This window comes from Chinchilla lanigera, unplaced genomic scaffold, assembly GCF_000276665.1.
Source record: "Chinchilla lanigera isolate Chin_1 unplaced genomic scaffold, ChiLan1.0 scaffold00180, whole genome shotgun sequence".
NCBI lineage: Eukaryota > Metazoa > Chordata > Mammalia > Rodentia > Chinchillidae > Chinchilla > Chinchilla lanigera.
Window position 1 is genome coordinate 57,945 of NW_004955581.1, and position 24,076 is coordinate 82,020.

At 49.9% G+C, this 24,076-nt stretch overlaps 3 protein-coding genes across 3 annotated transcripts in view; 1 reads left to right on the forward strand and 2 right to left on the reverse strand.

Moving 5' to 3' along the window:
* The window catches only part of LOC102021499 (zinc finger protein 39-like), a 71,719-nt gene extending 54,878 nt beyond the window's left edge, over window positions 1-16,841 (reverse strand). The window contains exon 1 of the mRNA XM_013509735.1: window positions 16,716-16,841. Within this exon, the coding sequence (XP_013365189.1) occupies window positions 16,716-16,817 (102 nt within the window). The 5' untranslated portion in view covers window positions 16,818-16,841. The remainder of the gene's footprint in view (window positions 1-16,715) is intronic.
* Btnl10 (butyrophilin-like 10) lies at window positions 4,239-11,096 on the forward strand. The gene is made up of 4 exons (XM_005414227.2): window positions 4,239-4,631; window positions 5,294-5,566; window positions 7,083-7,292; window positions 10,093-11,096. The coding sequence occupies exons 1-4, from the start codon at window positions 4,325-4,327 to the stop codon at window positions 10,731-10,733; spliced, it is 1,431 nt and encodes a 476-aa protein (XP_005414284.1). The 5' UTR covers window positions 4,239-4,324; the 3' UTR covers window positions 10,734-11,096.
* Window positions 16,842-16,931: 90 nt separating the features above from the next.
* Window positions 16,932-24,076, reverse strand: part of Rnf187 (ring finger protein 187) — a gene marked incomplete in the record, with an annotated part of 8,040 nt that continues 895 nt past the window's right edge. The window contains 4 exon segments of the mRNA XM_013509721.1: window positions 16,932-17,611; window positions 20,949-21,170; window positions 22,650-22,742; window positions 23,970-24,076. Coding sequence (XP_013365175.1) covers window positions 17,588-17,611; window positions 20,949-21,170; window positions 22,650-22,742; window positions 23,970-24,076 — 446 coding nt within the window.

Below are 24,076 nucleotides of genomic sequence, written 5' to 3' on the forward strand. Positions count from 1 at the left end.
GGGAACCGAACTCACGACCTTGTGCTTTCCAGGCAGGCGCTTTGCCACTGAGCTAAATCCCCAGCCCCTCACTTTATTCCTTAATGCATTCGAAAAACATCCTGAATCCCTGACACAAAGATCTGTTTTACATAAATAACTTCTGCTGGGTGAAAAATGACTTAACCCCTTTATTGGCTAATTTTTATTATCTTTCTGCCCAGCACATCTGCCTGCTCCACCCTCCACCTTCTGATGCACTTGCCCCCTCCTCAGATCCTACTCCTCCCACAGCCCAGTCCTGTACCCACAACCTGCTGCTCCTACACACTGTCACTCTCCTGAGGCACCTACACACAGGACACATGCTTTACATCAGAGACTGAGCACAAAGAAAGGGGGTGGTGAAGGCCACATGCCTCATCCACAGTGTTGTGGAGCAGAGCTGGGCAGCCCATGCATCAGCTCAAGAGGGAAGAGACCCCAGAGAGAGACAGCCTGTTCTCTGAATTGGGGTAGGAATAACTGCACACACCAGGGGTGATGACAGGCATGATGCTGTAGACCGGGGCTACCTGAGGCAGGAGCCACTGGGAGGGAGAAAAGAGGAGGGGAGGTCTTCCAGAGAGGGGACCCAAGGCAGAGCTCTTCCCCAGAGAGGCAGGACTGAGAGCAGCTGAAAGGGAAATGTTATGGGCTTTTTCTGTGGAGCTTGAGGAGAGAAGAGCACCAAGCCCTGCTCATCGCTGGAGCAAAACTAGTGTGGAAGAAGTGGGGAAAGCCCCACGGGGTTCGCAACACAACCCTGCTTTACCTGGGTTGGGCTCTGGGAGACCAGGGAGAGTAGCAGGTGCACAGATGCATGTTTTCCTTCGGGGGCGACAAGAGCCACAGCTCTATATTCAGTGAGGCTGTTATGGGGTTGTTTGGCTTTTTTTTTTTTTTTTTTTTTTTAAACTACTTCCTCTTCCACTAGGCAATGAGCATGCACCTTTTTTGTTTTGCTTATTCTGTTTTATTTTTCTTGTTAGTAATTGAAGTGAGATTGACCTAACATAAAATTAAATTCACAGTGCTTTGCAACCACCTCCTCTACTACTGATTTCCCTTATGTCCAGCACCCTAAAATGAATCTAACAAATCATTACCAGCTATATGCCTACTTCCCCCTCTACCTCTCTAGTCCTGACACCATAAATCAATGTCAATCTCAATCTCCCCCCCCTCTCGTCTCCCCAGCATGTGGCCTTTGGACTTTGGACATCACACCTGAGGCAAGTGGAGCTGACTTGTGTCCAGGCTGGAGGCTCTGGACCCTCATGACCTCTGCATGGTGAGGACCACTACCTCATGATGTGACCCATCCACTACCTGAGACCCCACATGTCCTTCAAATACCTTTGTAATGCATATGTAAGGAGTGCCAGCTTCTCCCCATACTCATGCTTTTATTACAATTCACATCCTGCTTTTATTACAATTTTCTCTGCTAATCTTATGAGCTCTCTGTATTTTTTAGATTTAAATTTACTTTTTAACTGCTACATAAAACTATAGCACATATATTTATGTGATGTTTTGACACATGTATACATTGTATAAAATTTAAATCAGAGTAAACATATCTATTTTCTCAAACATCCACTGTATCTTTTCATCTAGCTATTGGAGACATACAGTACAAAATCTCTATCCACAGCTGCTAAAATACACTGTGCAATAGCACACCACAGTTTCTCCCTCCTGGCTAATTGTAACCTCGTGCCCTTCAGTCAGCTTCTCCCCAGCTTTCCCTCCAACTCTCCCCAGCCTCTGGTGACACCATTATTCTCTCAACATCCATGAGACCAACTTTGGATCTCATATGTGAGAGATCCTGTATTACTTGTCTTGCCATGCCTGATCTACTTCACCTAACAATCTCCAGCTCCATCCACGTTGCATAAATGACAGGACTTCATTCTTTTTATGGCTGAATGGTACTCTGTTGCATGTAGATGCCACGTCTTTTTCATCCACTTGTCTGTTGTGGAACACTCAGGTTGGTTCCATTTATTGGCTACTGCAAACAGTGCTGCGGCGAACATGGGAGTGCAGATGTTCTTCAGCGTAGTAATTGCACCCCCTAACAGTGTTCCCTGTAGTGGGATGGCTGGACTATACAGTCATTCCACTTCTAGCTTTGGAGGAGTCTCCTACTGTTTTCCACAGTGGCTATGAGGAGCTCTCTCTAGATTGTTAAAATCTGACTCCTTCTTCTGACTCATAAGGACAAGTGGGTTGAGTTTTATGTAGTGCCCATTGCCTGGTTAAAGCCTTCCTAAGATGATATAAATGAGCAGGCATAATCCTTGTGTCTGTATATAAAAGGGGGAAACGTGCTTTCCAAAAAGAGGAATGCACACCAGAGCATGCTGGAGTCCTTGGTACCTGTTTGCTGAGTTAAGTTAAACACTCTACCCTCAGAGAAGACCAAGTAGCTCTTTTCTATAGCTTTTCTCCCACCAAAAGCCTTCAGGAACATGTCCATACTTCGAGTGAATCAGAAGGAAGAATAGAGGGAATATGAGAGCCTTTCTTGGGAGTGAAGATTCCAAGTGCAGGCCCACTCAGACTTCAAGGAAGAGCAGACTCCCAGAACCCCACAGTCATGAGCCCAGGGAAGAATGAGCAAGGGGATGGTCTGAATATCTGGACAGATACCTCTAGGGACAAGGCCAGAATTCAGCCAATTTTAACATAATCATGACAACTTTCTCGCTTGACCCATCTGAAAATCTCTCATAAACAACTAACCATATCTGAATTTCCCAGCTTGTACACTTGGCTGGGATCCCAGTACTGTCAACCCATTTCCCCACCTTGGGGCTCCTGGCAGCCCCACACTGGCCCTGCAGGCTATCTTGACATGAGCCCTGGTCTTTGTGCCTTTCCTTATCTCCTGCTACCAGCATGTTTATCCTCCACCTACAGTACTGTTGGCCACACACCCCGAGGATGCTTTTCCTTCTTTCCCAACTGCCAAAAACCGTGGTTGGTTATTTTTGCAAGAGTAATAGGAGAATTCTACAGAAGCTGGAGTGCTTGGATGCTTTTCCCAAATCTCTACACTACCCAGAGATGGTGTGTTCTGCATGGAATGTTCAGGACACTAAACTGATTCCCTCAAGGTCACCAGAATCTTCCTGAGAAGCCGGCAGCTGGACTCAGAGCTAAGTAAGTATTTCCTATTTTAATGGCACTCATCAAGGTCTTGGCTTTCTTTACTGCCTCCCCATGCCAAAGGGCAGGGAGGCACCCCGGGCTTTCCTAAAAGATAAGAACCACAATTAGCACCTGTGAGGTTTCCTAAGTAAAACCTCCCCTGGCTAGCAGCTCTGTTTCCAAAACCTTCTCTCCAAGCCAAGTTTATTAGGATGTCCACCAAGAATGACAAGGTATAGTAGGATGTCCATCCCTGCTGGGGGAGAGACCTGTGTCCTCCACCCGCAACTGTAAACATACATTTAGAGAAGCAGGAAAATGTGACATTGAGGTAATCTGTTAACAACATTCTGACCTCTAAGTAGGTAGATCTGAGTTTTAGTTTTCTCTATTAACATCTTGGGTTCCCGGAGGTAAAGGGCTAGAGGTTGGGCAAAACCCCTAGGATGAGTAGGTGAGATTTTTAAACTCCATTCATACCCAAGGGTGTCTACAGGGGGTTCTGTCACCCATGAGTAAGCAGGAGGGCATGGCATAGAATCGAGGCATTTCCAAGATTAATAGCTTGGGGTGATAAAGGAGTAACCTTTCTGTTCTGAGGCAGTACTTCCTTGATTTCTATCACTCTCGTGATAGCTTCTGTCCCATGTCTGGTGTCCATCTACCCCATGTGTCTGTCCCCAGCAGGGATGGCAAGGACACGGAGTAGAGCAGCCTCTGTGGCGAGCAGCCTCATCTTCCTGCTCTTCCTGAAGCTCCTGCCTTTGGGAAACGGTAGGGAGCCCTCCTGCAGCCCTAGGGGCGCCTCCCAACCTGCAGGGTGGGGATCCCAACCTAAGGGGCGGTCTCCGGGGGAAGGAGAGGGAGCCCCCTCTACAGTCCTAGAGGTCGCCAAGTCCCCCTGCCCCCAAATCTGCGGCCCTAAAGGTCCCTGAGTCCCTGCATCCCCACACTTGCAGCCCTAGGGATCTCAGGGTCTCTGTCTGTCCCTCCTCGGCCCTCCCCCCACCCGCTGGGCGAACCTAGGGATCCTCGCACCCCAGGGCAAAGATGGCTGGGCCCAAGTAGTCCTTTCGGGTCCCACCACACCCCAGGGAAGGCCGACTTCCAGGTGCTGGGGCCCCAGCACCCTGTGGTGGCTATGTTGGGCGAGGAAGCGGAACTGCGCTGCTGGCTGTCGCCCAACATCAGCGCGCACCTCATGGAGCTGCGCTGGTTCCGAGAGCAACCTTCGCCCGCCGTGCACGTGCGCCGCGCGGGGCAGGACAAGCCTGAGGAGCAAATGCCCGAGTACCACAACAGGACTACCTTCGTGGACCTTGACATGGCCCGGGGCGAGGCTGCGCTTCGCATCCACCGGGTCACAGCCTCCGACAACGGCAGCTACCACTGCCTCTTCAAGGAGGACAGGGTGCAGGAAGGCACCACCCTGTGGCTGCAAGTGGCAGGTGAGGGAGGCCCCGGGATTTCTGGTCTACCCAGGCCTGCCTGGCACTTCTACTGTGACAATCCTGGCGCAAGACTGGAGCTGAGATCCTTCTCTGACAAGTGCGCTGTGGGTGCCAGTCTCAGAATGCAGTTCTGATTACCTTGCACTGGAAAGAGGGGAGGGTGGAAGCGGCAGAGCAACAGTGAGAGGCTGAGACAGAGTCAGAGAAAATGAGAAAGTGAGCGAGAGAGGGAGACAACAGGAGAGAGATAGAAATAGAGGAAGAAGGATGGAGACAGAGAGAAGATGGAGAGAAGACAGGTACAGAGGTCAGAAAGGCAAGCGAGGGGAGAGAGAGCAAGTGAGGTACACAGGTGTTTTTGTTTGTTTTTTGTTTTCTGTGGGGTTTTTTGGTAGGGGGAGTTTCCCAAGGAAACTTTTCTTTGAGTCAGACCAACCTAAGTCCTATCCCCACACTCACTAATTATGTGACACAGGAAACTCAATCTGAAACTTTTTCTGTCTCATTTGTCCCATTTTATCTAGGAAAAGAGAGTATTATATTAGGACAAGTAGTGTATGAAAATTTGCTAATAACTACCAAACATCTTCAAGACTTTTTGTTGTTGTTATGGAAGCAGTTGTCACTACAAACACTCAAACTGATATTTCTTCCTTCAGGGGTGGGTTCCAAGCCCAGAATTCAAGTGATCCACACTCCAGACAGAGCTGTCTGGGCAGAGTGCACCTCTGAGGGCTGGTACCCAGAGCCCAAGATAGAGTGGAGAGGACAGAGAGGGTGTGCTAAGACCAACTTCTCAGTCTCAGCCACCACTGGCCTCTGGGCTGTGGTGTCCAGGGTGGCCCTCCAGGACGCGGCTGTGGAGGGCTTGTCTTGCTCCATCTCTAACCCTGTCCTCCCTGAGAGGAAGGTGGCTAAAAGTCATCTGCCTGGTGAGTACCCTCTTCAGTTCTGTTTGAGAATCACTGAGTACAGGTGTCCATGGCCATGTCCATGGGGACATTCTGAGACAGCTGTGGGGCTTGAGCCAGAGGAGAGGGGTGGCTGGTTGATATCCACAGCCTGGTCAAGGGTCCTGGAGAGACAACAGTCTGGGTGTTGATCACTGAGATGGGGCAGAGATGAGGGTACCAGGAGTCCCTCCAGGGGGCCTTGCATTTCAAGAAGAAAAAAAGAGGTGCACCCTGTTATTGTTTTTATGGGTTTTTCTGTCTTTTATAAAATATTTTAGAGCAGTTTTAGTTCACAAAAGATTTGAGTAGAAAGTACAACCAGTTTCCATATACCCTCAACCCTACACTTTTACTAGTATACAGGTTAGGGATATAGCTGAGCGGTTCAAGCCCCTGACTAGCAAGCATAACACAAGGTCATGAGTTCAATTCCCAGTACCAAAAAATAAAAATAAAAAAATGACAATAACAGTATAAAAATCCTACATCTATACCCCACCAGGTCATTCCTCTCTCCCTCTCACTCCTGGAAACCACCACTGCTGTCCCCACAGTTGCGCCTTTGCCACAATATCATTCAGTTAGGGTCATATACGATATAACTTCTTCAGACTGGCTTTTTTCACTTAGTAATATGTATTTAAGTTTCTTCTGTGTTTTTCTTGGCATGAAAATCATTTCTTCTGAGGGTTAATAATCTTCCACTTCCTTGACAAATCATAGTTCATCCATTTACCTACTAAAGTGTCTGTTTAACTCTTCATTAAAAGTTTTATTTAAAAAAAAGATAAGTGCTTACTTCAGCAGCACATATACTTTATGAAAAAGACACATTTACAGAAAATTTATAAGAATAATGGAGAACTCTGTATCCTTTACCCAGACTCACCACATTTTTAACATTTTACCACGTTTTAATCGTTCTTTCCATTTATCTACAAGTAGGCAGATATCTAATATCTATCGTCTATGAACACAAAGGCAGGGTATTTGTTATGGCCATCCATATGGGTGATGACAGTTGAGTCTACCCTGGCCTCGGTGACTCATGAACAACAGAAATGTGCTGCTCATAGTGCTGCAGCCTATACATGTAAGGTCAAGGAGTAGCATATTTTACGTCTGGCTAGGGCAGCTTCCCAGTTCACAGATGACCCTTTCTATGCCCTCACATGTGCAGGGGCCACATGGGCACTAGGGTCTCTTTCATAGGATCCCTAGTCCCATTCATGAGGCTTTGTCCTCATGATCTTATCATCTCTCAAAGGCCCCACCTCCTAACACCATCACAGGGTGGGGAGGGATTTAGCACAGGAAACTAGGGGACGTAAACATTCAGTCTATTGTATCGTATATACAAATATATGCATTTTCCTGAATGCTTTCAGAATAGTTTGTAACATCAAGCCCCTCAACCGATGAACCCTGTAGCATGTGTGTTGTGAGAACAAAAATGCTCTCTCTCCTGCTAATCTTGACCCCTGGAATCCCCCAGCACCTTTCTCCAGAGGATCTCAGTTCATGAAATGGAGACTAGCCCTGCCTCTCTCCCTCCTTGCTATGGGACTTCTGATGGCCGGAGTCATCTGCCTCTTTGGAAAATGTCAAAGGGAAGTAAATAGGACACAGCTGATGGAAGAGATAGAGAGAGGAGGAGAGGAGCAGATCCAGCAAGCCAGCATGGCAAGGCCAATGCCTCTCCATGGTGAGTAGGGAGCTCTACCCCCTCAGACCATGGACCTCCATGCCAAACCCCTGAGCCAAGGCTGTTTCCTCAAATCTAGAGGAGTGGAAAGACTAGTAGGGGTCCTGGCTCTAGAACAGACTGATTACAAACCAACAGTGAAAACACTTATCTCTGATGGGGTCCATTGCTTGGCCATTCACTGAATAATCCAGATAGGTTTTGTCTCCCTCTTAGAAATGAACAAATCTGAGCATGAACCTTGTACTAGTTCTTTTCCCGTTAGTATAACAAAATTCCTGAGGCAAGCTAACTTTATGAAGAAAAGTTTTCTTTAGTTCCTAGTTCTGGAGACTGAAAATCCAAGATCAGGTGGTCCTATCAGTTTGTCTCTGGTGAGGCCATCATGGGAGTTCGCATCCTGGCAGGAGATGTGTAGGAGATCACATAGTAAGACGGGAAGAATGAGGAACTGAGGTGTCAGGCTCACGCTTCCTAACAACTTTCTCAACTGTTGGCTAACAAGGGTCCCTAGAGAGCAACACTAATTTCTGGGGTGATACCCATTACTGAATTGTTTTGCCTCAACCCTCCTCTTAAAGGTCCACTGCCTCCCAACATCCCACACTGAGAACCAGACTCCCAACACATGACCCTGGGGCAGGGGAGACACTCAACTCAACCCACATCCAAATGACAGCAAAGCTGTCTGAAGGGTTCTGGCTGTGAGGTCTGGGTGTGAGCCCCAAGTCTGTCTATCTTCTGGGGATGATGCTTTCATCCTAAAGGGCTGCTGTAGTGCCAGCATAATAGCATCCACAGCAGAATCTGGTGCGTCAGAGGATTTGCTGCAGTGACCAGTATGGCCTTTGTCAATATTGGCTTTCTCCATTCATCTCTCTACTCATGTCTTCATGTATCACCTCAGGAGCTGGAGACCTGTCCCAAGGTTTGGGCTCTTAGGTTGGAGGAGCCTGCCCTTGGCTGGGTAGAAAGGCTATGTCAGGACAGATTCAGGAGGAAGAGGGTGCCAATGGACTATTTGGTGTAGCAGCTGTCCTTGAAATGAGAATTCGTCTTCCATTGTTTTATGGGACTTTTGAGAACATAGATTTGTTCTTTTTCCATAGAGACTCCAAGGGGAGCTCATTAGGTTCTCATTTGATTTAACTTTCCAGAACATGAGCTCTGGCCCCTTTTTGATGAGCAGGACTCCACCATACCATATCTTCCAATTTCATTGTGTATTGGGGTAGGGGTGTGGTGCTTATGCTCAATGAGGGCTCTGTTTTGAAGTCTGGAGCCTTTGCATCACAACTCTGAGTCTCATCCTGAGCCAGTTCCCTCTATAAAAAAGGATCCAGAAGTCCAGATCTAAGTGCATCTGCCAGAGATGAATGGGACAGGGTTGCTTACACGAGGGAACCTGTAATCAGAGCTGCTCACAAGGGAAAAGGAAGAAGTCATGAAGGGAGAAGGGGCAGTGCAGGGGAGATAAAAATGGGAGTTGGGGGACAATCATGTTAAGGAAAGGACAAGCAAACAGTCCCTGTTTAAAAAAGAAAGGGGACCAGGGTTTTCCTGCTAAAAGAGAAAAGGAAGCATTTGGGGAGAAAACTGAGGTCCAACCACAGAAGACCATAGATCCTTAAAGTCAGCAGGCTGCAGGTTCAGGAAATGGTGGGATACCTGGAAATCTTAAGGACACCCAGACAGCAACAGAACCAGAGGGAGCAATTGGCTGATCTTAGTGCTTGGGAAGGAGACTGTGGAGCAGCTGGGCACCAGGCTGGCCCTGCCTCCTCTGCCACATCACCCATGGAGGGCAGCTTGAGCTATGGGTCGGGTGCACCAAGGGACACGGATCATAAGGGAGAAGGCTTCCTTGAAGAAGCAGTCTTTTGTAAGATGTTTGTCTCAGCACCTGGGCAGGTGAACCCCTCCTGGAGCTGTCCAGATAAGGTGGAAGTCGACAGCCACAGCTGTTGACCACATGGTCTATGGCCGGCTGTGCCCATGCCACCCTGGTGGTCCCATCTCTCACTGTCTCTTTGCCTATCTCTGACCTTTCTCATTATCACTCACTGTGTATCTCTCTTTCTCTGTCTCTCTGTCCCTCACTGTGTCTTTCTGTCTCACTTTGTCTCTGTATTGCTATCTGTATCTTTCTCTTTCTGTGTGTCCCTGTGTCTGTCTCTCCATATCTCTCTGTATCTCTGTCTCTTATATCTATCTTTATCTTTGTGTCTGTCTCTCTGTATTTCTGTTTCTACCTCAGTATCTGTATTTCTCTGTCTTTCTGTCTGTATTTCTCTCTATCTCAATCTCTATCTCTCTCAGTGTCTATCTCTCTGTCTCTGTATCTCTGTTGTCTCTCTGTCTCTGTCTCTGAGACAGTATCTCTGCTTTTGTCTCTCAGTCTTTGTCTCCATCTTGCTGTCTCTTTGCCTCATTTATCTGACTCTGTTTGTCAGTCTCTCTCTATCTATCTCTGTCTCTATCTCTGTTTCTGTCTCTCAGTCTCTGTCTATCTGTATCTCTGTGTCTCTGTCTCTTTTACACACAAGGCTCGAGAGAGCCTGAGAAAGCTCAGTAGACATACCAGCACACTGAAGATGACCTGGCTATGTCTACCATCACACTCACCCCTCTCCAGGACCTTTCAGCCTCCTGCCTGTGTGTCCCCCTACTTGGGGACAGGCTATTGGAATGGGCTTCTTGCACACAACATGGAGACAGCAAAAGCAGCCCAGAGATGGAGGGGACACACTTGGGAATGTGGGAACACAAGGTCAGTGCCTAAGCCCCTCTCTTTTCACAGTGAGCCCATCACTGGATCCTGACACTGCGAGTCCCAAACTCATTGTGTCTGAGGATCAGAAAAGTGTGCGACGCCTGCTCTTCGACCAGGACCTGCCCTCTAGCTCCAGAAGATTTGAGCGGGACCCCTGCATCCTGGCCCAAGAGCGGTTCTGGGCTGGGAGGTATTACTGGGAGGTTGAGGTGGGGGACCGGAAGGCCTGGATTCTGGGTGTATGCCTAGAGAGTGTGGGTCGGGAAGGCAGGGTCCCCAAGGCCCCACAGCATGGCCTCTGGGCAGTGGAGCTTTACAAGAATAAGTTCCGGGCCCTCTCCTACCCTAGGACTCCCCTCTCTCCATCCCAGCCTCTCCATAAGGTGGGCATTTTCCTGGACTGGGATGCAGGAGAGATCTCCTTCCACAATGTGGCTGATAGTTCCCTGGTTTACACATTCCATGGACTGACTTTTTCTGGCCCTTTGCAGCCATTTCTCTGCCTCTGGACCCATGACCCCAGGCCCCTGACCATTTGCTCAGTGGTGAGAAAGACGCAGGAAGCCATCAGAACCATTCCTCAGGCCTCTGACTTTCCCCATGGGACTCCTAGGAGTCTGTTAGGTGGAGAGCAGCACCTACATTCTCCTTGCTCCTGCCTCTGGTGATGGTTACTAAAGCCTTATGTAAAATAATGCTAACACAATTCAGGAGCTGAATTGTGTCTCTCCCCGTAAATCCACACAATGAAGTCTTGACCTCAAGAGCATCAGAATATGGTTGCTTTTGGAGAATGGGCCTTTAAAAAGGTGATTAAGGTAAAATTAGGTCACTTGGGTGGACCCTAGCCATATAGGTATTGTAACTTCTTAGGAAGAAGAGATCAGGACATAGATACACACAGCAGAAAGCTCCTGAGAGGACTCAGACAAAGGCCATCTCCAAGCGAAGCAGAAAGGCTTCCTTCCTCCTTCTCCCTCCCTCCCTTTTCTTCCTCTTCTTGCCTTCTCTTTCTCCCTTCCCTTCCTCCTCCTCCCCCTCCTCCTTGGTCTCCTCGTACTCCTGCCAGCAATCACTCAGTCATCTGGTCATCCTCAAATCCTTTTCTCTTCCTCTCTTGGTGTGATGGGTTAGTACAAGCCATGGAGAAGACAAGCCAAAGACCCCATGATTCCCAAGCTTACCCTTGGCATTGGTCAGAGTTTAGTCAGGACAGAAACCACACCAGCTATTCAACAGAGAGGACATACTAGGCTTGTAGCAGCATCAAATCTCTGTCATCTGCCTGTCTCTGTGCTTCAACTCCCTTTTCTTAAGGCTTTCTTTTTTTTGTTTGTTTGTTTTTGTTTTTCTTCCGGTACTAGGAATCGAACTCATGACCTTGCGCTTGCCAGGCAGGCGCTTTGCCACTGAGCTAAATCCCCAGCCCCATCTTAAGGCTTTCTCTTAAGAGGATGCATCATTGGGTTCTAAGCCTACACTAAAGCAGGATGATCTCATCTTGAGATTCATGCCTTAATTGTGTCTGCAAAGACCTACTTTTAAAGAAGTCCCATTTACAGGTATCAGGGTTGGGACTCAGATGTATTTGGGGGGCCCTCACTGAGTCCACTGCAACCAGTGTGGAGATAGGTGACACTGTCACACCTCTTCTCAGGTCAGGAAGAGCAAGGACCATGTAGGAAACTCTCAATGTTGTAGGCAAAAATGAAGAAGTCCTAGCATTCCAGGCTCAAGGTCAAGGGTACAGATGTGGTTGGTTGGTGAAGTGGCTAGGAAATGCTATGGAAGCAGGTGGCCCTGTGCCAAACTTTAGAGAGAAGCTGGGATTTGCATGGACCAAAATGGGGGAGGATTAGAGAGAAAAGCCCTTCCTAGAGAGTGAGCCCAGACCCTTCCTGCTGAGCTACATCCCAAGCCTTTTTTATTTTAAGACAGGAGCTTGCTAAGTTGCTAATTTGGAAAAGCTGAGCTCAACCCCTAGTCTCAGCCCCCTTTTTACCATAGCTTCCTGCATCCTTAAGGAGATACATTTCTAAAATGTTCTATCCTCTTTTTGTTTATTAGTGATATTTATATGAAATGAATTTGCTAGTTTCAAGGGTACAGTTTGATGATTTGGGGCCATCATATACAAGGAAGTAGTGGCACCATCAAGAGCTTGGACATTTCCTCACTAAAGATTCCCTGGAATCTGTCGGAATTTGATCCCTGCCTCCAGCCTCCACCCTAGGCAACCACTGACCTGTCCTCTACAGGGTGGTTTACTTTGGTTTGTCTTCCACTCATTATTGCTCTTAATTTGGAGAAAAAGAGGTCCCCTTCATTTGTTGTTGGATGAAGTCTAGAACTATCATTTTATCTTTGTTTTCTGTGTAACTTATCTACATGATAACCCCTTCTTGCTTGTTCTGGATACAGAAAACTAAATATTGCATGATTTCTCTTGCATGAGAATCCCAAAATATAAACAAAGAGTAAGATACAGAAGAGATGGCAAGAAACAGAGAGACACACTTTTTGGAGATGGGGAAGGGGTTCAGGGGAAAGGTGAGAGGGGTGAGTGGGGAGATGGCAAAGATTAAGATATGACTTATATCTGTACCAATTCCCCAAAATGAATGTAAATATTCTGTATGGGAAACATAGACAAATAAATAATACCAAAAAATTCTCCCCCTGCCTCTTTTATTATCAGGGTTTTTCTTTATTTGAATTTTTGTGTTCGAACACTCAAGGTCTGCTTGTGCATGACTTGAAGCACCCAGGCTAGGATTGCTGCTGTCAGCATCACCCTGTGCGGCTGAGCTCCGTACCTGTGACCCTTGCCTCTCACTGCCCACCCTCAGCCCTGGAAACCACCACTTGGCTCTCTCCTGCTATGACTTTGACTGCTTCTAAGTGGGATCATAAAGTATTTGTCTCTCTGTGCCTGGCTTATTGCATTCAGCACAGTGCTCACCAGATGCATCCAAGTGGTGGGAAATGTCAAGATTTCTTTTGCTGAGGCTAAATAAAAACTCAATGGCAAAATCCATTTATAACAATGAGAACAATAACAATCTGATTTTAAAATGAGGTAAGGGCTTGAATAGACATTCCTCTGAAGACGTACAAGCTGCCAACAGATGCATGAAAACATCGCTACTCATTAGGCACTGGTCATATCACTTGGCACCTGTTAGGCTGGCCTTTACCAAAACACAAAAGCGAACTTAACAGTGTGGTGGGGATGGGGATTAATTCAGCCTTTATGGAAAATAGAAGAGAGTTTCCTTAAAAACTTAAATATGGAGCCACCATACGATCTAGCAGTCCCAACAGGTATAACTCAGAGTAAATAATCGGTGTGTTGACACACCTGCACACTCCTATTCACTTTAGTACTGTTTACACTAGCCAAGACACAGAAATGATGTAGATTTTTTTGATGAGTGACTGGGTGAATAAAATAAGCACACACATCCCAAGGTCTGTCCCTGTCTTCAGTCACATACTGCCTGACAGTGCACTGACAGACATGGAGTCCTCTGGGAGTGCACAGGCCCTGCTGGGCCCTGCTGCTTCTCTTTAGCAACAGGATGCCTCCAGATATCTATGCCCACCGCAGGTAACCCCAGGCCCAAAGGGTCCCTGCCTGCTCAGGGGACTCCTCAGCCAGGCTCCTGGTGGTCATGTCGGGGCTGCCAGGCCCTCATAGCAAGAGGAGATGGCAGCCCTCCTGGCAGCCCCTGGACAACGGTGGCACCAGTGTCCTACTCTGGTATCCCCTCATTAGCATGCTGAACTTTTCCTCAGTTCCCTTCAGAAGTCCAACCTCCTGAGACTGGCTAATTCTGGACAATCGTGACAGTCCCTTAATGGCAAAGAGTTTGAGGTGTCTTTCAGGAAAAGCATTTTCAAGAGTAGACTGGTACAGAGGCAGCCAGCTCATCCTGCCAATGAACTCTGGCATCACAAGCTCAAAATCTTCTGCATGGAGCATGGTTTCCCCCAAACACTGTTCGACCATGGAAAGGCCTGGTGACTACACCTACCCTCCAGGTGCAGGCAACAAGCAGCTGCACCCCCCACCCCATGAACCTCCTGCATCTGCCCTCCTGTTAGATGCCTTCCAGGAAGCTCTATCCTTTTACAGGATGGAGCCACAGAACTGGCTGCTGGGTATCAGGGGGGCCTTTGAATAGGACTGGATTTGGGGACAGGGCCTGGATCTGTTACCCAGTAGGACACAGGATATTTTGGATATTCCTGTCCAACAGGATGGGACATTTTGAGAGAGAGACAGAGACCCACACCTGCTGCCTGCAACCTGGGTGCAGCCCTGATGTTACCAGGCCTGACGAGCCAAGACCCCACCCCAGGTGTGTGTCCTGAGCCCAAAGTCCAAATGAAGGCCCTCTGAGATCAAGGCACTTGTCCACAGATCACTTTTCCCTGACCCTAATGCTAACATCATCATTGTTGTAGTCAGGGTATACAAGGGAAACAATACAGGACACAAAATTTATAGGATTATTTTATAATACTCACCCAAAGAGTCATACACAAAGACAGTACAGGAAATCTGTCACACACTAAAGAACAAAGAATCCAGCTAAGGGCCTGGGTCCCATGGCAATGTCCTGCATGAGTCCAGCTAAAGTCCTAGAGCCCATAGCCATGCCCCCCACAAGTCCAGCTGGAAGCCAAAAGCCCACAACAATGTCTCATGCAGGCCTGTTTCACGGATCTGCATTGGGAAGGCCCAAAGGCCAGTGGTGGAAGCTACAGAGTCTGTGCCAGCAGGATGAAGGATCTGTGCCAGCAGGCTGATAGATCTGTAGTGGAGTCAGGAAGCAATGCTCAAAAGAACCAGAGCTCCCCTGAAAAGGAATGCAGTCATGCTCAGCAACAGTAAGGTCCCAAACTCCTCCAATGATGAGAACAGCCAAGTTCCTGTCAGGAAAGCCAGTGCAATGAGCTTCTCCAGGAGACCAAGTGTGCACCATCTTCCCCTCTACAGCCAGGAAGCGATGCACAAGGTAAGGACCATGGCTCCACCAAAGTGAACTGTAGCCATTCTCAGCAAGAGTAAGGTTCCGAGCTCCTCCAACAATGAGAAAAGCTGAGTTCATTAGGAAAGCCAGCATGAAAACCTCCTCCAGAAAAACAAACAGCTACCTACAGCCTCCCAACAGCCTCAAACAGCTTCCAACAGCTTCAAAACTTTTTTCTCTCCGGTTCTGCCTCTTATGCTGCAGGGAACAATCCTCAGGTGGGCCTCCCACACCCAGCACCATGCTGGTTGAGTTCAGCTGGGTGTTACAAGTTGACCACCAGTTGTCAATCCACCACAGTCATGGAGGTGCCCAGCAAGGTGCTTTACCAGCTCTCTGGTCACTGTCCCCTACCCCTGTAGGTCCTAGGCCATACCTTCAGGGAATTCAGTAAGCAAGCCAGCGGGACTCCACCAAACCACCCTTTCCCCCCACTCTCGCTGTCTGTCTCTATCTCTGTCTCTGTCTCATTCTGCCATCTCTCCCTCCCTCTATCCTCCCTCCCTCCTTCTGTTCCTCTTTCTCTCTCTGTCCTTCAGGTACTAGGGATTGAATCCAGGATTTTAGCACTGAGCTACATGCCCAGCCCGCTTGATTTCTTATTTAGAAACAGGGTCTCTGTTAAATTGCCAAGCTGCCAGGCTGGACTGGAACTTGGGATTCTCCTGCCTCCACCTCTAAGAGTGCTACCCATCACATTCTTCACGTTGTGGAGCCCTACTTTCCTCCTGGCCCCCACTCTTAATTTACCCTGTAAAATGCCCAGAGACTACCATACAAATGCCAGTTATTTTCCACTAGATTCTTTGCCCTATTGTAGCATAGTCAAAAAATACCTAATGTTTAAATTAAAAGTAAAAAATTTTACTTTTAATTTTGTGGTGGCACACACATGTAATCTCAGCACTTGGGAGGCCAAGGCAGGAGGATTTCCATGAGTTCAAGGCCAGACTGGGCTACATAGCCTACATAGCAAAGCCCTGTCTCAAAAAAATTTTTTAAAAAAACAACAACAAAACATTGTATTACAGTAGAAGAGATATTACCATTGCTCCCCTCAAAATCCTTTCCCTCATTTTGAACATACTTCTGCCATCATTTCTGGCACTTTCTGAATAAGTTCTGGAAGTTCTCTTCCCTGAGTGTCTTCACAAGGTAGGATGAAAAACATAGTAAGTGCTACTGCCAAGGAACATCCAACAGAAAGGCAGCTCCTAAAAACATGACGCTGTCCTCATCCACCTTATTCACCAGATCTGGCACCATTCAACTTCTGTTGAAAGTCAAAGTCAAAGTGACCATGAAAGGTAAACATTTTGAATTTATTCGGGACATCAAGGCAGCCACAACAGCACAACTAAAGACCCAAAGGAGGACTCCAGAGCTGATTCTGGAGGCAGGAAGGATGATGGATAAGTGTGTTTGAAGTGAGACGGAGGATTTTGAAAGGGATTCATAGCAGTGTCTTCTACTATAATGATTTTTAAAATTTAAACATTCACCATATTTTTCAGTCAGACCTCTTATGTTCCTGGTTAAAATCTGTCCTTAACCACTTCAGTGTTTGGATTTATCATTGACAGGAGAGAGTAAGATGAGAACATCACTTACCCAATATTTTACTAGGCATTGATTTAGAGTCCTCTGGCTTCTGCTCCTCAGCTGATTTTGTAGTGTCTCTCCATGTCCCTGACTTTTATGGCGGTCGGTCATTGCAAGCGAGGTTTAGAAGATGCTGTGATGTCCAGGGGAAAAGAACCGCGCGCTTGGTGGGGAAGGCAATCGCTAACTCAGGATGTCAGGTGGGCAGTGAGAAGAAACGGGGGAGAAGAAACGAGGCGCATCAGCAGCGCCCCTCTTGATTATTTATTTGGTAACCATCAAAGGGCCCCAGGGCCTCAATTGCCAAGCGAGACTTTGTGGTGGTTCTTCTGCGGGCGGCCAGGATGTTGAGACAGCGGCCAACGCAACCTCCTCGTCATTGCGCGTGGGTGGCCTGCTGCAGGCTGCACGGTATGATCAAAATCGCCCGCCAGCGCTCTGCCATCAAGTACTGCAGCCTTGCGCGCGGCGATCAAGCCTGCCTCTTCCGAGCACCCTTCCTCGGTGAGAGCCGCGGCCGGCATGGTTAAGGGGCAGGGGGAGAGCAAAACCGCTCTGATTTGGATTGTGAGAACCTGCCTTCACATCCAACACGACTTGTCACAAAGCCTTTATATCCAGCAGCAGATACTGCGCCTACCAAAGGCCGAAGGCGCTCAGCAACTCAGGATTCTCATTGGCTACTCTGCGGAAGGCTTAGTCCAATCAGACAAGGTCTGGAAAGTCACTTCATTTGCATACGGCCCTGCGCACTCTGACCAGCACAGCTAGAAGACAGCAGTGTTCTTGTCACCATATCGCCTCTGCAAGTTGGAAGCCAAAGATCTGTCGTTCCAGCTTAGCCCGCTTCTTAGGTGGGAGGACGGGGACCTCCTCTCCCTCTAGTCTCGGAGGACCCTCGGCACCTGGAACAGGCAGTCGGGAAGAGGACAAGAACGCATTACGTCCGCGGGGTCTCGGGGGAAGTGGACCCCGAACCTGGAGACTGGGAACCTGATCTGTGCACTGTTCACGGGGAGGGAGTGCGAAGTGCCCTCCACCCGGCGTGAAGCCCGAGTAGGGCAGAGGCCCCCAAGAAGGCGGTCCCCAGAAGGACGGGGCGGTGCACCTTGGGAGCTTACCTGCCTTCAGCACCAGTTTGTGTGGGGGGCAGTGCCTCGAGCCCAGTTCCCCAAACCTAACCCCGGGGCTGCAGGTACTCCGGAAAGATGGCTCAGTGTTCAGGAAGACATCCTGGTCATCGGCCAGGGTGAGGGCTGCGCACAGGTCACTCCTGCCCTAGGACCTGGTTATCTTCTATAAAAAGGCAGCCTGAGCTGGGACAGCCCCAACCCCCTTTTCCTACAATGCAGCTTCCGCTTTCTTCTTGTGTTGCAATTCCCTTCACCCCTTCTTGGTCCCCAGACTAGTTCCATTCCCATCCCACAGGTACCAGGTTCCACTGTTTTGTGAGTGGCCTCTCCAACCATGGAGTTGTGCCTGCCCACGTCCAGGCTGGGCACTGTTCTCACACCTTTCATGGTACCCTGAAGCCTTGCCTCGAAGGGTGCGTCCGGTTCCCCCATTCTTCCAGGGCTGTGGTATCCCTGGTGCTAACCCCACTTCACTCCACCTCACCAGAGAGGGGCACTGGGTGCCGGCCCTCCTGCCACCACCTGCAGTGGTGTCCCCACTGTGGACCTGGAAGGAGGTGGGAAGAACTGCTGTGTCCTTGCGTCACTGTGCTCTTCATCTGATGAAGTCTGAAGAGTGAGACACCCTTCTGCACCCAGCAGCAGAGGCTAGGAGGTAGGGGACTGAAAGCTGCTTTCTTGCCTCCCCAGTCCAACAAGGTCAAGTCATCACTCTTGTCAGTGTTCACTGCTCAAAAATCCAATAAGCACTCAGGGAGGCTGAGGCAGGAGGGTCACAAGTTCAAGCCCTGAGCAATTTAGTGAAACCCTGTCTCAAAAATATGCTGGGCATGCTGGTATAGGCCTGTAATCCCAGCACTTGGGAGCCTGAGGCAGAAATATCATGAGTTCAAGGGCAGCCTAGGCCAAATAGTGAGTTCAAGGCCAGCCTGGGGTATATAGTGAGATCCTGTCTCAGAAAAAGAAAGAAAGAAAATATATTTTTCAAAATTTTGGGGGATCTGGGTATGTAGTTCAGTGCATAAGCTCTGGATTCAATCTCCAGTAACAACAACAGCAACAAAAAAAAACCACCTCCAAGTTGAGGCATCTCTCCCTAAGACTTTGAGTCTTTTTGGCTTCCACTATGGACTGAAGTTGTCTCCCCCAGAATTCGTAATGAAATCCTCCCACTCCCAACCTTTGATATCCAACCCCCACTATCGGATGGTTTCTTACCACCACCCCACCCTAGCTGGTGTCTGGCCCCCTGACACCTTCAGCAAGAACCTTGTTTACTGGGTTCAGCCAGAGCCCCTCATTTCCTATACTTGGACCCCAACCTGCTCCTGGGTTGCAGGTTTGCACTCTCCCACACTGGGTTTAAGGCAAAGCCTGATCTCCCTGATGTGAGACCCTCTGCAGTGGCCACGTACCCATCTCAATGCTGCTGGAGGAAGTTTGCCCTGCTGTGCCTTAACCAGTGTCGCTGAGCGATTTCTCCTTAACCCTGCGGACTGCCCAGTGGCACGGGAAGCATGACAGCAGACAAACCAGAGGCATGACAGGAGACAAACAGGCTGGAGCAAACCCACTTTATTTAGTTCTGACAGCCCAAGCCACAGGAGCACGTCAGACACAGCCACCATATCCAAGCCCAGGGACTCTTCAGGACAGAAACTGTCCCCCCAAAATGGCCCCACCTGCAACCCCATCAAGCCCTAAACCACATGCTTCAGGGAATCAAAAGTCACATCTATATCTGCATTCCCTGACCAGGTGACTCTGTCCGTTCCAGGTTGAGGTTTTGTTGTCTGGACTAATCTACACACAACACTGCAAGCAACAATGCAATGACTATATCATGCATGTGGTAAACCCCACCTACCAGAGGAAACCAGAAGCAAGAAGCAGCCAAGAACATGGCAGAGTGATACCCCAGGATGAGCCTGGAGATGTCTTGGGGAACCCCTCGGCCCTCCCCGTGATAGGAGTCCATTCCACGAGAGGAGTGAAGGACGGATTGGGAATGTTCTGGGGTCACTGACAGCAGCCAGGGGGCACAAGCTAAGGAGGAAAGGGGATAGTCCAGGAGACCAGCACTAGGGCTCTGAGCATGAAGTACAGCAGGGCCCAAGGGAGGACCTTCAAAAGGGCCAAAGCCATGCCATTCCTTCCTTCCCTTCCTATAAGAGCTGGGTCACATCCAGTGAGACCCTCCCTTGGCACCAGCCTCAAATCCATCCATGAGTTGTGTGCCCTTGCCCGGGGAAGAACATCCTGTGACCAGCCCATCCTGAGCACTGGGAAGATGGCCCAGCACACCAGGTACCAGGCTGTGTGGCCAGGTGAGGAGCAGGCGATACACTGGGGAGGGCTCAAGACCACACTTGGTAAGGCAGTGGTGCGGCCTGCACACTCACAGCTCGAGGAGGGGAAAACAACGCTTGGCTGAAACCCGGACCTTTGGGCACCAGTGCTGCTTCAGCTGCTCCATCCAGGGTGGCAGGTGATGGTGGCAAAGAGACCCATAGGGGAGTGGGTGGGGCTGCTGCAGGCCAGCTATGCAGGGTAGTCCTTTCTGCCCTCAGGCACAGGGGGGGCCCAGCTGGGTCAGTGCCTTCACTGCAGGAAGGGAGAAAAGAGAGAGAGATAGAAACGGAGATGGAGACAGACAGAGATGGAAACAGACAGAGAATGAGAAAGATGCACAGAGAGAGAGAGAAAAAAAACAGTTGTGAGACAGAAGCTGAGAAAAAGCAAGACAGAGACAGCTAGCTACTGTCCTGGGTACCACAAAACCATACCAGAGGTGATGTAACACCCACCCAAATAGGCCCAGCCCTTCGACCCTGTCACAGCTGGTGCACACATGGCACAGTGTAAGACTGGCCCCAGGCCAAACCTGAAGGCTATTCTAGCTGCTCCAGGCCCGGAAGCCCAGGCTGGGGACCTCAGTGCTCCCACACCCAGTCCCATGTGAAGGCCGAGGACACCTATTCCCTCCTCTGTCTCCGTCCACTCCCCACATGCAGCCTGAGGCCATGACCCACACAGGCAGGATGTCTGCAGCTTCCTCTACTCGGTCAAGACCTTCTTCCTGACGGACCTCCCACTCTAGGCACGATACCTGCAGCAGCATGCTCAGGCCCAGGCTACGGTGTTTCTTCTCCAGCTCCAACACAGCCTGCAGCAGAGACCGGAACCGCTCAGCGGGGTCAGCAGGCTCATCCTCCAGGGCACCTTCCTCCTTCCCAGCCTCTTGCAGGAAGTGCTCCTCCTCCTCTGCAAAGAAGGCCCGAAGCTTCCTGTAGTCAGTCAGGGCCTTCTTCCTTCGGTCCATCACGTGTCCCTGCAGGTGGGCAGTGGAGAGGACACCTGTGTTCCTGGGCCCACCTTCCCAACCCTGGGGTACAAAAAAACTGTCTGCACTCAAGGGGGTCCAGACTGTGACATCCCAAAATACGCTGCCCAGCACTTTGAACTGTGAGGCCACTTATACCTCTGCTGCTTCTCAAAGTGGATAAACTCACAAAGACCTCATCTCTGGTCCCCATGTGTCCCCAGAGATGTGCATGCTGGCCCCAGTCTAGTGGCACTGAGACAGTGGGGCCTTTCAGAGGGGCTAGGAAAGGTGGCCCAGGAAGCCTTGGTTCCCCAAAAGCAAGCTGATGTCAACAGGGCAAGCCTCTCCGTCTCCCTATCACTTCCACATCTCCCACTGCAATGCCACCTACCATGGGGCCCTAACCACAGCTAAACACATGGTGCCACCTAGCTGTGGCCTTTCAGCCCCCACACCTGTGAGCTACATAAACCTCTTTTCTTTATAAAATACTCAGCCTCGGGAATTCTTTTACAGCATTAGAAAATAGGCTAGTGTGCCCTCTCTGTAATAAAGGAATGATGGGCATTTCTGTCATTCAGGCAGAGATGGCTCTGCAGAGACCTTGTTAAAACAGCTCTTTTCTTTATGCCTCCCAACATCACTCAGTTGGTTTTTCACCACCTGCTATTCTTTGACCAACTCAGTCTGTAACAACTGGACTTACCTGCTGCTTTGGGTCTTCCTTTCCTCACAAAAGCTTTGTGCCCTCCTCAACCTGTGCCAAGGATGTGTCTGTTCTAACCCATTCATCTGTTTTACACCAATTCAGTACTCTCACCCAGCCTGGAGAGTCTTTGTCTCCCCCAAGAATGAGTTCCAGGACCCTCAACCCAAGGATGTGAACATGTGGATTTGCGAGCCCCTCCCATAAAATGGTGCTGGATTTGCACAGAACCTATGTCATTGCCCTGTGTACCTTAAATCATAACACCTAACACAATGTAAACACTGTGTAGTTATTCCACTGCCTTGCTTAGGGAATAATGACAATAAACAACTGTCCATGCTCAGCACTGATAGCCATTGTAAGACACAGGGCCAGCATGACACACAGGGCTGACCCATGTGCTGAAGACCCCACCATGCTCCTTCCTCACAGTCCTGCACACAGCTGTCTGTTGCAGCACATCTGCCTTTAGGACTCTCAGGCCACCCTCATCAGAGAAGCAGACCCTCTTCTTCCAGGAAGCAGGAGTGAGGAACAATCCACTCACACTCACACATCACACTGGCCCTGGACCATATAGTACAGGGTCAGCCATGGTCATCAGACCAGAACATGGGAAGGAAGAGGACTCCTGCTGGTTTTGCCAGACTCTATTTAGGAAATACTCACAAAGTACATACTTAAAAAATATCCTAGGCTCACTGAGTCTACTCAAGGCCCTCTCCAGCCCATGCCCTATATCCAGGGGGGCCCCTCCCCTCAACATTCCCACTTACCTTCCACACAGCAGCTGCAGACTCTGCCTGGCCATGCAGGTCCCGGGCATCGTTTAAGTCCTTTCTCATGATTTCCACAGATCCCTTGTTCTCCTGGGAGAGAGAAGCTGCACACTGGGAGACAGGCAGACGGTCCCGGGCCCAGCCCAGCCAGTCCAGGGGACTTCACAACACTGATCCCACTAAGTCTGTCCTAGAAATAACCCTGGTACAAGTCTGGCTGCCACATCCCAAGCAAAAGAGAAAAGGCTACAGGCACCACAAGGTGTGGCAGATATTTCCATGATCCTCATCTTCCCAGAAGCTGGCCACAGCCCAGGCAGCTCTTCAGCATGGCCTGCCATCCATGTTCTTAAGTGGGCTCCCTTTGGGGGAACTTAGTCCAGACAAGGCCTGCTCAGCCTCCTCAGCACCTTGCCTCAGGAAGGGGAAAACCAATGGCAGTCACTCCAGAATAGTACAGGGCACAGCCTGGGCCTTTCCTCTAGTGTGCCTTGGTAGTAGCCCCAGGTCCCACGAAAGCCCACCAACCCGGCCAGGCTTCCTCCTCCCTGTACAGGGCCCAGACAGGTGGGTCAGTACCCAGAGACTTGGCCACATACCCTCAGCACTGTCACTGATCCCCAGCTACACATAAGAAGTGCAGCTCCAAGCCCCCAGGACCTAGCTATGGCCAGATTCAAGGTGAGTTTCTGCACAACAGCAGCTCCCAAATGCAGTTGCCAAGATCACAGCAGAGAAAGTTCAAAGAATAGGATGCACGTGGTGGGGTGGGCCTGGGGGTAACCTCAGAGGGCAGAAGTACTGGGCGAGCTGCAGGATGCCTACTGGAGGACTAGGGCCACAGCCTGGTCCCCAGGACAGAACTTCGGTCCCCGGCAAGGGGGGCGCAGCACCCTCAGGGCGGTGAGGGCGGCCACCCTGGGAGATCTACCCGGAGGGAATCTGTGAGCCTCTAGGATGAGAAGGGAAGGGGGAGAACAAGGTCCAAAGTGGAGCGGGAAACGTGACACTGCGAGGCCAGGTGCTGCCGTGGGGAGGTGGTCAGCGCAACTTCTGGAAGCGGGGAGGAAGGGCCCAGCACCGGGAGCGGGGAGAGAAAGGTCCCCGGGGTGGGTAAAGGTCAGGACTCAGAGGAGAGGACAGAGCCTGTGGTTGCCAGAGAACCATGAGGACCAGGGGATGGAGAGTAATTCGGGTACCTCGGAACCCCAGACAGGAAAGGTCAAGACAGGGGTCTGGGCTCCTCGGGGACCCAGGGTTGGGGCGGAGCGGTCAGAGCAGGGACCCGCTCCGCGGGGTCGCCCCCACCCCTCGCACCTTGCCGCGCAGCGCCCTCCTCCAGCGCGGCTCCCACTCGGGCGGCGCGGGGCCAGCGGCCATGCGACACTCGGCGCACAGCGGGTCGCCGTCGGCGCGACACAGCA

Coding starts and splice junctions, on each gene's coding strand:
- Btnl10 (XM_005414227.2), top strand. CDS start 4,325: ATGTTGGGCGAGGAAGCGGAACTGCGCTGCTGGCTGTCGCCCAACATC. Junction 4,632..5,293: donor CCTGTGGCTGCAAGTGGCAG/GTGAGGGAGGCC, acceptor TTCTTCCTTCAG/GGGTGGGTTCCAAGCCCAGA. Junction 5,567..7,082: donor GGCTAAAAGTCATCTGCCTG/GTGAGTACCCTC, acceptor GGAATCCCCCAG/CACCTTTCTCCAGAGGATCT.